General features: G+C 36.9%; 1 protein-coding gene across 1 annotated transcript in view; it reads right to left on the bottom strand.

The window, feature by feature from the left end:
• Positions 1 to 3963: 3963 nt before the first annotated feature.
• LOC113233366 (heparan-sulfate 6-O-sulfotransferase 1) overlaps positions 3964 to 13421 on the bottom strand; it is a 39596-nt gene continuing 30138 nt past the window's right edge. The window contains exons 3-7 of the mRNA XM_026468490.1: positions 10709 to 10834; positions 9957 to 10039; positions 8820 to 9064; positions 6922 to 7106; positions 3964 to 6545 (exon numbers count right to left, since the gene is read on the bottom strand). Of these exons, the coding sequence (XP_026324275.1) occupies positions 6404 to 6545; positions 6922 to 7106; positions 8820 to 9064; positions 9957 to 10039; positions 10709 to 10834 (781 nt within the window). The 3' untranslated portion in view covers positions 3964 to 6403. The remainder of the gene's footprint in view (positions 6546 to 6921; positions 7107 to 8819; positions 9065 to 9956; positions 10040 to 10708; positions 10835 to 13421) is intronic.

Here is a 13421-nt window from a genome sequence, read left to right as displayed (position 1 = left end):
CAGAAGCCATAGAACAAAACTTTTACGTTCTATTGGAACTAATGTCATGTCAACAGCTTGGCAACTAGATGAAATGAATCAGAAACGTGATTACGGGAAAGTGATGTTGCAGTTGTTCATAAAACAGAAACTGGTGCTTGTATTCTCGGATGAGTCGAGTGTAGTTTGGCACACGGTGCAGTACGTCTGGCCAATACATTATTGTTGAGAGTGCCCATTCATCAATTCAATCGTGTGATCCAGTTGCATCCGCTGCAAGTAGCTGCCTCTAGATTGAACAAACAGTACAAAGGGTCACGTGCTACATTTTGTCAATAACAAGAGCCGTCTCTCATATACGACATAGGTCTCATGAATTCGTATTTAGTATTACGGGTTAAGTAAATTACGTACTAAAATACAATTTAGGTTTCATACAAAATTATGATGTGACTCTACTTGAAAGGCATTTATTTGAGTTTAAAGAGCAATGAGTCTTCATATTTTTTTCAATGTCAAAGACTGGATCTCACCTACTTCAGCAAGAGCATTACAATTGCCTGGTTCTAAAAGAAAAGTATAGCCGTGGTAACCCAATGGTTTACTCTACCTCCTCTGAAGCAAAGGCCGTAGGTTCGAATCCAGACTCGCACCTCTGAGTTTCTCGGGATTTATGAGTGTGCGAATCTTTGGAATATCCACAATATAGGGGTGGAACCCAAACCTACGCCTTGTTCCCCGGTGATGGAAAGGGGAAGGCGGAGTTAAATCGTGTAATTCCATCGCACACTTTCCGTGACATATCCTGTAAAATACCGATAAGCAGACAACTTTACGGCGGTGTTCAAGGCTCTGCAGCTTCGCCTCCACTGATTCCAAGTCACCTATAAGCCTTTTGGCACGGTTGTCAATTGAATCCAAAGTGGCCAGTTGATATGTAGCAGACCCATCCCAAAGGTGGTGGCAGTACTCCATGCACGATCGAACTTGTGCGTGGTACAGCTGAAGCAACTGTCCCGGTGTAAAGTAACGCCTCACCTTGGAAAGGATTCCAAGCTTCCTTGCTGCATTTTTGGCCATGGATTCAATGTATCTGCCGAAATTCAAATTGGACGATAGGTCCATTCCAAGTAGCTGGAGACAATCGGCTGTCGGTATGGACATATCACGAAAAGTCGGAGTCAGCTCCAAAGGACTCCGCTTTGTGGATAATAGACACTCCTGCGTTTTGGTAGCGTTAAATTTGACAAGATTGGCATTGCCCCAATCGGAGACTGCCTGGAGTGTGAAATCTAAAGGCTAACCACGGACTGTCGACAAGACTGGATTTCCTCTCCACTGACCCTTGCATTGGTCAAGTACCTATCTACAACTGTGCTGTCATCAGCATACACAAAGGTACTTGGAATTAACATATCATTGATATGCATCAGTAAGAGAGTTACAGACAGTACGGAACCTTGAGGAACTATGGAATCTATCCGAATATATGGCATCTATCGCCTATCCTATGATAGGTACCCGGTACTAAATATATATTTAGTATACTAAATCTATGGTATTTGGTATCTATGGGCAACAATATGATATTCTTCGTTTAAAAATTTATCACTGAGTACACGGTAATCAACAGTAACAACGGTAACAACGTGCACAATGTTACATTAGATCAGGGTGCAACGTACGTTTATAGGCCAGGCCATTTCCCGAGGCCCCTCGCCCGCCGGATCCGGTCTAATGACATAAATGCAAATTCGACCATTTGAGCTTCCTGCACGCCTGACGTTCGACCGCCGGCCGCACCGCCACTCATGCGCAACAACTGTACCGCGACCTCCGACATAATCACACTCCCAAGGTAGTTCACCAAGAAAATAAAAGAAAATGTACGACGAAAACTTACCGAGGTTCATGAAAGCCCTTTAGAAGGTCTTTTTATACTTATCTCCCAGTGTCCTGGTTACAACTGTAAACATTGTTTCAGAAGATAGAGACTAACAATATAAGTCTCGTGCGTGAGACTTGTCTGTAATTAGGCTTTAACATTTCCGTCGCAGTTTTTCCAAGATATTCTTTAGTTAATTAGGTACTTAGTATGAATGGCTGACGTAATTGTAATTTCAGTGGGCGGCACATTTTATAGGCAATAAAACTAGGTGTTTATGTCGAGTGCAGAAATAAAAAGAACGGATAGTTTCGTATATTTTATTACTCGGTGTTCGTTAAAACAACATAACGTCCTATGTTTTGGTTCAGTCGGGAACTTAAAAAACTAAACACTAAATTTTGGTACAACTCGTATGCACCGGTGCTATAAATACAACAACACATACATACCTGTAGTTAACTAGTTTATTATGTTGTAGTGCACTATGGCTAACTTGTCGTATGGCTTATGCACCCATCGTTTATTGTTAAGCCAAGTGAACAGTACAAACAAGTTTAAGTTATAAGTTTCACGTCGACTCCATTTGCGACTCAAGCCTCGAGCTGCGGTTCTGCAAAACAGCTCAAACCAACTTGTACCGTGTCCACTGTATTATAATTTTCTTTATTATAATCCATTTTATATCAATTTCTATTTACAATTTAAAATAAACTATATCTAGAAGCGATTGTTGAGAACACAAAGTTTCAGACATTTCTGCAAAACCTTGGGTGCAATTGATTGTATATCACAGGGCTTATTAGCGTTATTTTATACACAAACCTAAACGTATAGTTGCTTATTTCTAAATTTTCCACGTAATCAGCATCAATACAGTAAGCAGCTTTATTACAAAATTTTATATGTATACTTAAAGTAAATATAAAACTGTGAATAGTGTTATACATAACAACTTTTATAATTATTAGTAATTCACAGATTACGACAAGATTACTCAAAAAATAAAACCGAATTAATACTTTTCATCACACAAAGTAATTCCAAGATTTAAGGGCAGAATTAAAAAACAGTTTCTTGTAGATAGAAAAGAAAACACAAAAAGCTATGATATGAGTGAATTAATGAAATATTCTTTTGTGACGTGAATTGCGGTTACAATAAAATTAAAAAAGTAAGATTGGAATGTATAGCAGGATTTTTCATAATATGATACCGCACTTTACCTAGCAGCTCGATTTTTATATTGCGACCCGCCATTTTGAATAGGTACCATTTTCAAATGTTTTCATTAAATGACTAATATTCGCCAAAGAAATAGGCGTGACATATTGTCGAGACCAACATCGAAATTTCATCGTAAACATCGGTTTTATTGCTGTTTAGGTACGGAACCCTAAAGTAGGGAATGCGAAAGAAGGAAAAGTTAATCTCGTCATATCTGTGGGCTGCGAAAAATTGAGGAAAAGTAATCGAGAATCGCTATTGATTATATTGTCAAGACATAGCGGTAGACCAGGCCACCGGGCGTCGCCACTCGTAAGAATAGGAGCACGGAAGAAAAAAAATACTGGAAGGGCTTTAAGACTCGATTATTATCAGAACCGCATTCGCTAAAACGCACATAAACAAAATGATAAACACGTAGTAGTAGTTTCTAATTTAAAAAGATGTAACAAATGTTATTATAATTTAAACTTTACCCAGTCGCTATATCATTGAAAGTTCAATGCTTTTATTGCAAGTTACGATGTTTTGATTTTATAATCAAATTTTATGCAACGTGCTGCCAACTTCTTTAACGCACACATTGCATAATGTACTTTATTTCAATCAAGAGATGATTACTTAGTTCTCCAAAAAATAAAACTGGAGATAAGACTATATTACTCTGAGATAATGTTTACTTTCGTTTGTTACAGAACAAAAAATATTCGATAAACAGAAAATTGCTTTTTGCTTTTTAAATAAGGCGTACCGATGTTATGAAATACCACCATGACACGGGTAATATTTTTAGTGCGACTCTCACTTTTGCACTCCAAAACAGCACAACAAGGCATTTTTCTACGATTTTAGAGAATTTGCGCGAAAGAATTGACACATCTATACTGTATAAAATGAAAATGGCGGACTGAGCTCAAGTAGGTCTAACGAGGCCTACTATTGGCACGCGTCAGACGCCAACTAGCCACTTCTACTATATTTATTGTTCTGTGGTCTGGAGTTCCAGGACTTAAAACATACTGCCTCTTACTACCAACATAGGCTACACAAAGACAGATTCATTAAAACCGCGTACTTACGACATAATAGCAATTTTAATTGCCCTAGGAAATACTGATTTCATAACTGTAAGCCCCATTCAGCTTTAACCAACCATAGACATTATTAACTAGAGTTAAACAAATAAAATACATTACAATTTGCTCAGTATGTCACGCTCATTCCACGCTAGGCCTACCGCACAAAATAGTTTTTATTCAGAAATGTAACAATTCTGAGCATTTAAATGAAAAATGTTTTAATTTGTTATGCGGCGCGGAGGGAATTACCGGAACCAGCCGAGTTGAAAGAGTTTACAAACATAGTTTACGGAATATTAAACACGGCACGCTTGCACTGTGCCTACGCGCGTGTATTGCCTGCAATACGTTGCAAGCTACAACTTACGACGTACAGTAATTTCATTTCAGGGCAAAAGGGACAAAGTTAAATGATCGTGAGCCCGCTCCGCATATTTTTTCGCAAAAGATAAAAGCGCCATCATTGATAAAGTTGTCAGTGGATTTTGAAATACTTTTACCTCAGCGACGCAACACATCCATAATACCGCGCAAAATGGTGTTATTATGGAGTAAAATTCCACTCCTGTCCGACCACTTCACGTTTCCCTTCGTAAATTATAATTTGATATTTCGCTACATTTGAAATTTCGATATAAAATTCTTATCCCATCGGATAAACGTGATACACGGTGATATTAAGCCCGTCCCCGCTCGTATATTGCCTGTCAATTTATATATATTACTATAGTCGACACAACCCCAGTAAAGTCTAATAGTAACTTGCAATACTAAAATTAATAATATTGTAGCTAAGTAGGTCTCCTATGCAACTTCTCACGTAACATTTTGTATAAACTAAAGAGTTCACTAGAAACACTCTCCAATTCTGTGCAAAGTAGAATGTAAACATTATAACGCAAACAATGTATAAGTACTAGTCTAAATCTACTAAAACATAGATAAAAATAAAAGCATTACCAAGGTTCCTCTCACCGATGCTAATTTTATTCATAGCGAGAGATCGAAAAAGTATACCAGTATAAAAAAAAAACAATAGTTCATAATATGCTTGCACGAAAAGCTCAAAATCCGATGTACAATATACCTATTACTAAACATCATAGAAAGAACACTCTGATCCTTAAAGCTGTGCCTACAAGTACGAACAATACAAAATGCTTTGCTTAAAATAAATATAAACTAATAATAAAACAACAGCTTACCTATGCACTTACAAATTGTTCAGAATGATAAAATAAGTTTTCTATAGCACTTAATTTTGTTCTTTGGTAATAAAATGAGAATTATTTTCATCATATCCATTTCTACGTACAAACAATTAATCTCTGAACAATGCATTTTTATGAAAACCGATTTGTTGTACTAAATATGATAGTTTCGTAATTTCATATCATAAGTTGTTTACTAAAATAAATCATAGTTTCTCTATGCTAGACTACGCGCAACGGCTTTCAACAGATTATTTTAGAATTAATGATAAACATTCTTATAATAACTACTTGTGACTACTTAAATATAATTCACTGTACAATAGCTTGATACGCGTGTTTAAGAATAAATTATTGTTTCACCAGCGAATCGCGACTGTTAGCGCTATTTAAAAATAAGTATTTAAAAGCCACCACCACCTAATTATTCCGAATTTTGAGCAACATTTTGTTGTTTATTGCGCCACTGCTACGTTGCGATTCATTGGCCAAACAGATACCCTAAGGCTTTTGTTCGTTAGGTTCATCCTAGATGCATTACCTACCCTGTTTCTATCAAACATCAACATTCATTTCTTTCAACAACAGACTAAAGTACTAATATAAATATAGAGATATAATTACAAGGGATGGATTTATAGCACAATAAGTGGAGTCTAGCGTCCACAGTGTTCACTCAATGTTGTAGACCAGCTGCCGATCGCACAAATAAACTTTGATTCAACTTAATGACAGTCCTTAATCAACTAGATCATAGCTTGTTACAGAATGCCGCTTGCCGCAAACAAACGTTATTTGTACGGTAATTAAAGTCAACATTTATGTCATGCCAGCTTTTATAGCTGTAGCCGACGTAACCTTACACATAACTCGGATACATAGTAAATTTTTTTATAGTTTGGATAAAGGAGTTTGTTTCGTACTTAGATGTTGCTATGACATTGACATACAAGTAGGTAGAATTTGATGGTACTGTATAGGAATGACTAGCTGTCCGCTTTTCTTCAAGTTACTGGGTCAGATTACTTGCCTCTGTATTTTTCTGTAGTAGCGTCTTCGAGGTTACCGTCCCAGTCAAATTCTGTGACGCCACTACGTGGTACCTCGCCGAGATGCTTCCACCGGAATTCGAAATCGCTGTCGCGTTTCTTCAACGCTTCGAATCTAACAAAGAAAAGTATAAATTAACGACTTTGAATGAATTTTCAAACTTTTCTCAGCGAACTGTGATCGAGCACGACTTTCGCCCTAATAAATGTGCTTTCAAAAAGTTACGAATCTTTTTGACTTAAAAAAGTTTTGCTCATCAAAGGTTTGACATAAATATCGAAAGGTATTTTTGCGTCAGCCTTTGATGAGTTATAATAACCTTGCTAAATCATTATATTACTTTTTAAACAATCAAATAACGGATTAATTATTTACGAACGAATTAATTAATTTTCTAAATTGATCAATAAACTCAAGAGAACAATTAAAAAGGAAAATAACTCTTCAAAGATAAGAAGCTATACGAGATAAGTACAAAATGATACAATACCTTTTAAACATAAGGTTCTTAGCGAACTCGTAGAGCTCTAAATCGAGCAAGTTGAGGCGCTTGACGTGTGCGACTTGCGCCGGCGACAGTGAGGCCAGGGTCGCACCCGAAACTGTCGCGTTATGCTGCGTGAAGGGTACCGCGAACCGCAGGTTGAAAGTTTCTTCGAACACGTACTGAGATATCTGCACAAATACTATTAATTTGACAAGATTCCTCGATATTATTCGTAATTTGAAAATTTTTCTTTTTTGTAATCTGCGGACACATTTGATATTTAGCTCTTGCTAGTCACCAATACCGAGGTCACTTAAGTATTTCTGGACTTGCTGCGCTATGAAAGCAAGTTTAGATTTACCTATCATTAACCCTTTGGTTAGGTTGCGGGCAAACGCAATCTCAATAAAAAAGAAACGAAGAAAAAGAATCGTTCAGCTCGAGTTTCAGAAACCTAACTTCCTTTCAAGCTACGAGTATCTGATGTTAAATACAAAGAAACGGGCAAGCCCGGTTTACGTAGACTTTTATTTCACAAATAAAACCCAACGTTCAGCACAAATTTTCATATAGTAAATCCGAAAACTTTCACTAACTTTTTCAATCTTGGGTCAATAGTGCGTGATCGAATTCACCAACTCCTCTGTACTAACCCCTTGTCTAAGCTTTCAAAAAGTTAACGCTCCAGTTCGTTTACTTTTTTTTTTCGGAACCGACGAGGGTAGGTTTTCAATTTCCCTTGACCCAGCAGAAATAAGAGTGTAAACTGAACCCGAGGAACAATAGTATTTCCATACAAATCTACCTCTTTACATTGTTGAAGTGAACTGCAAATGTGGAAATGGGAATTGTGCAATGAATATTCATAGGGGCATAAAGAAAACCTTGGTTGGTTGTGACTACGAGTGGCGAGCTGGTGGAGTCGGCGGCGGATAAATGGTCGTGCCGATATTTAGATAATGATTCAAGCTCAAATAATGGGCGTGCCTATCTCCAGGAGTCACTGCACGGGGATAGGAATTGCTAATGTCTATTCTACCCGATGAGTTACGTTGGACCCGCATATCTAATGCATCGGCTTGCGTAGGAGGACGATAAATCCCATTCGATTGCAACGCGTTAATAGAAATGAATCCTTAATCTATGTTCCGAGAATCCTTCTAGTCTGTATCTTGTTTCTTGTTCTAGTTCCTACTTAAATGTGTAACGAGTTGAGGTTTCAACTTTACAAATTTAACAAATACGACTAATTAATATGTATAAGAAAAAAATAACTAAATATTTTACAATAAATGTACCGAAATACATTTTTCATTTATCATTTTGTAAAATATTTAGTTATTTTTTTCTTATACATATTAATTAGTCGTATTTGTTAAATTCTTCAAAGAAGAAATGTAAGTGGTACCTTTTATTTTTTTTCTGTTTACATGCTAAGTTTATTATTTTTCTCCTTCCTTTTTACTTGCACAGTGTTGCCCTGGGTTGACTGCAACAGATCTCTTTTATATTATCTTTACAGATAAGTCCACCTTTGCTCACTTTTTCTATAATTAAGTTTTCTGATATATTTTTGGTGCAATAAAGAATATATAAAGAATATGTATAATATTACCACAACAGTTTTGTTGTGGAAGGTGCCTTTCCTTTGCATCTATTCTGCTTTTCGTGTACCTGTATAATGGCTTTACAGATAATCACGTTGTGGTTAACGTGGTGTCGCTGCTGAGCCCGAACAAGCGTTGCAACACGGAAACATAATACGAGTGTAAACATAGCAATTATTAGACAGTGGACCACTTCGAATTAATTACTACACTAATCAAATGTATTTAAAACTGGCATTATTATTCGTAGTTACCGTAGAAAACAACAGGTTTAATTGTTAAAAAATCAGATACCTTTTGAAATTCTGTAAGTCCAAAGTACGCCATCGCGGCTAAGTTTCTTTTAGCGGAGGCGAGTAACACCCTGTCAGTATCAGCAGTCCGATGCCGGAGAGTTCCATTGTAACACCCGACCAGCGCGAGATCTGCTAGCATCCGCGTCTGCCGATTGTTGGCTAGGTTCCACGGACATGACGTAAAGTCGTCCAAAGTCACCCCACGCCACGACTCCCCTGTATAACACGGCGGCACCTCCGCACCTAAACAAATACATTATTCAATAGCATTGCCAAAATGTTAACCTAACATTGTTAGTACATTAAACAGCGAAACGAAAACAGAACATTAAGCTATAAAAACTTTGGAAAAGAAATCTTCATTTCTACGTAATGAACAAAGCTACTGCTTTAATTACTGGCGGGTATGCCGATCAGTCACGCATCTTTGCTTTCTATCCGTCGCGTCAAATGTCGTGGAACAACGTTCACTGGAAGCATCCGTAATAAATTCCAGCCTAGGACTTCGTCGGATCAAAGGGGCTCGGAGGCCGCATAGATATCGACTATTTATTCTTTCAAGCGTTTATTTATTCATTCGTCTCAAATCTCACAAGCTTCGTACGTTTTATCTGAACTAAGAATATTTGGGTAGATATTTAATATTGGGGATCTAGGAAAATGAAATAAGTACAAAAGTAATTAAAGCTATTGGAGTCACTTTATTAGATTTTGTATTTGCCTTTAACTTTAAGTGGATCAGCAAAGTTGGTCGACTTATTCTACATTTAAACGGACTTACCAAAGTGACTAAGTGGATTTTCACCAGCATGATCTTATTGACCTGGCTCGTTGCCTCCTGCCGCTGTCGGTCTAATGAGCTTACAGTTAAGGTTACTTGAACGCGTTTGTTCTCTAAGCTTCTATTTTTTTATAGTTTTTTAATATCTAACTGTTTAAAACCAATTGTTATGTATATATTTAGAAAGTATTTTTTTAATAGATACGGCCATGTTGTGATTACGTTTCCTATATAACAGAAAAATGTAAGCTCTACAGCTACATTACCCCATACCTTTAAGGAAATCGATGGTTGGGTTGTGTTCAAGGAAGGGAACACAAAATGTACGTTACTACATTATTTATCAGCAGTTACCTGTAGCTGTGCGACCTTGGCACCAGTGCCGCGAGCCTTTCCACGTGGCGCCGCGCTTCACATGCCGGTACTCCGACAAGTACCTGGAACAAATATCACTGTCAATTATATTGCACAATAAACTTACATAGATAACTCCATTGGCTATGCGGTAGAATGGTTAGATTCAAGGACTATACAAGGCAGAGGCAGAAATAAATTTGTCAGTTAGGTATAGTAAAAACGATTTTTTTTTTTCAGGTATATTTATAATGCATTTTGACAATAAAAAATGAAAACCCTATTTTTTGTTGCATATTAGAAAAAATGGCAAATTAATTCGTCTGTTATTTCTTCGCTATCGACAATGAACGAAATGCGCAATAATCGTCAATAAAGAATGTCTGTTTCGATTCGCAGCAACAAATTTCGGAGCAAGTTTTATAAGTATTGCGTGCAAAGGGTTGCCGTTTTTGTTTTGTTACTGAGTAAACACCACGACAAAGTTTAGAGTAACTTTAGCGGAAACAAAGGAAACTTATGAAGTTCACATCAAGTAACATTATGCACTAAGTGCCTGAGTTGCTGTGGTTGACATTGCACGATTGTTCCTGCAGAGTAAGTAGGTGATACACTGCAGTACCACATAGGTTATAAGCGTGACATGCTTTAACCCCTAGGAAACGGGTTTGTTATCTATAAACAAATTATATGCTGAACTGAAGTAAATTAAGGTGGCATTTTCCTTATATCATTTGCTCTTTTATTCTCACCTCGAGACAGGTTCCCGCAGCAACGTGATATAGAAGTACCGCCGATGTACAGCTGAACCTTCATGCCGGTCCAGTTCGCCGCCGACACAAGCTGTCAGCTCAGTGAAGTCGGCGTGGAGACCACATCTGCGAACAAGCACAAATACGTTGGTATTATAATACGAGTAGCCATTTGTAATGTTCATTCGTCCTTACAAAATGTCGTACGAAAATTACAGCGGATGCAGCAAATTTTACATAACGAAACTTCAAAGAAACTTTCACCTTAGAAATCACATGTGTCAGTGTCATGAAATACGATTGTTTACATAGGTGATCCTCACCTATGTAAAGAAACATATTTCATGTAATAATATAGTGACCGTTTAAAAAGACCGGCACATATTTCACATTTGTGGCACGTAAATCTGGCGCAAGGGTAGAAAACACAATGTTTGCTGAAGACAGAATCGAGCCGTGAACCGAAGCGTGAAGTTACAGATACGTTCGGTCGACGGCGCACATTTGTTCCATAACCACACTATTTAATCTTTGAAGGAGTTCTATGAGCCGGTGAATCAGAGAGCACAGGAATTGTGCAAATTAATTTTAAGTAAAGTACTTAGTTGTTAATTGTAGTCAGTTATTTTAATTTTAGGTAGTAATTAATGTGAAAGTATTTAGAAATATCTCCGATTCTGATACTCTTAGAAATAAAAACCAATAGCTTCTCTTTATTTTCATCAATAAGTATCAGAAACAAATATCGGATGATTTTAAAAATCATAAAAATGAGGGTACGAAAACAGATAACCAAGTTCTACGTCTTGTAACACAGGTATAATTTTCTTTAATACCATCTATAGTAAATACACTGTGAGACTGCTGCTAAAAAGATGCCTTCGTAGCTCAGATGTTTTTTTTTCATTAAGAAATTGAAGAGATAATTAAATATATGAACATTCATTGGTATGCTGGGGCATAAATTGCTATTCATATTTCATTCAATCGGATTAACCTGTAACTACTCATAAATGGCTTTGATTAATGCCTCAATATAGCTGTCCCGGCGCGCCGACTATGTCGTTGTTTCGCTTCACAATATCGGATAATCGATATGAGCTGTGGCTTAGTTGTCGCTAGTAATTGCTATTAAAGGATAATGGAGGTTTGTACTTTGCGTGCAATCTATCCGCTGCAATATTTCACGTTTATTATTACGGAAAGCAATGCTCATGCAGGCATGTGGCATTAAGTAATCCACGAACTGTAAATATTATTCATAAATTTCGTTCTTAGCTTTTGCATTCTGAAGACTATGTTAATATATCATTCATTCTTTTAGTTTATGAGCCATAAAAACTAGTGATTTCAAATTTTATAGTCGTAACGTATTATCATCGTAATAATAGTACCTATCAGTCGTCTCTCCAGATGAAATACCTAATGTACTTGGAACCATGGTTTTGCCATATTCTATACCAAGTAGGATCGAACATGAGTGAAGGAACGTGACTTTACTGCAATTTGATTCTTTTCGTTTATGTATGTTTTTGTGCCTTCTGGAAACTGGTAAATTGCTATCGATGGACAAATAAATTTCATCGTTGTATACATAAATTAATCCAATTTCGTCTTCCGTCGAGCAAAAACGTGTTAATGTAAACGCATGTTTTGTACATCTTTCAGTCATAATTACCTACTAAATCTTTATGAGATGTTAGATAAGATTACTTTTTTTGTTAGAATGACGTACAAGTGTTAAGTTCAGTTAAACTGTTATTAGGGGTGATCTTTTCATGTTTCCAGAGCTGCTTAGCTGCACGTTGACAACGTCACACCAGTGCTACCCTGTTGCAAGACTATTCGAGTTTTTTATTTGTCTCTGGTGTCCTGATGTGAGCATTCGCCCAGGCTTCACACGGATAGTTAGATATCGTAGTATATGTGTTAGAGGGTACCCTGAATATGGAAACTGATTTACAATATCAGCTTGCCTTGTAGCAAACGTTACAGCATTTTAAGTGGACCATGCTCCGTAGACAGTAAATGCCTTCATAGAGAAATTCCCAACCGAAATCTGCATTCTTTGACGAGTCTGGAATCAGTTCAGTACTGAATAGCCTTGCAATGACCAGGTGAAAAGGCACTCTGAAGATGACTTAAAGCTGTTGCGTGGAATGAACATCACAAGTTACATTGAGCATTAGGAGTATTGCCGTCAAGAGGTAGGATGCAAAGAAGTGACGGCCCTTATTCTAGTCTACTGACTCATTAATCATACCCGCTTCATGCCCCTACGGATTTCAAGATGAAATCGCCATTACCAATGGTGCCCAATAATGACGCCTATCCTTAATATCTGCCTGGATCAATTATTAATAATCATCAATAGCTTTCATAATGTAAGATCTATGGCCGTGAGACAGCGGTTTTCGGAATCGAATACGAAATGAGAATGACCCGTATTTCAAGATATCCCAAGATAATTTTACAAAAACCAGGTAAAACCGTGGTAAGATTAGAGAGACACATTTTCGGGGTCAACTCTTGACTTATTGAATGAAACTTGACGTACCTAATTGTACATTTTGGAAAAATTTGAAACATCCAAGAACTGTTTATTCACGTTTGGAGAAAAATCGGCAAAAAAATTTTAAATTTATATTTATTGTCAAAATACACAAAGTCTTATTAACACGTCATAATGTTTGAATAAAATTTAAAAATCAAT

The sequence above is a fragment of the Hyposmocoma kahamanoa genome, unplaced genomic scaffold (genome assembly GCF_003589595.1).
Source record: "Hyposmocoma kahamanoa isolate Upper Pololo Valley unplaced genomic scaffold, ASM358959v1 78, whole genome shotgun sequence".
NCBI lineage: Eukaryota > Metazoa > Arthropoda > Insecta > Lepidoptera > Cosmopterigidae > Hyposmocoma > Hyposmocoma kahamanoa.
The sequence above is the reverse complement of the archived record's forward strand: the minus strand, read 5'-3'. Positions and strand labels throughout refer to the sequence as shown.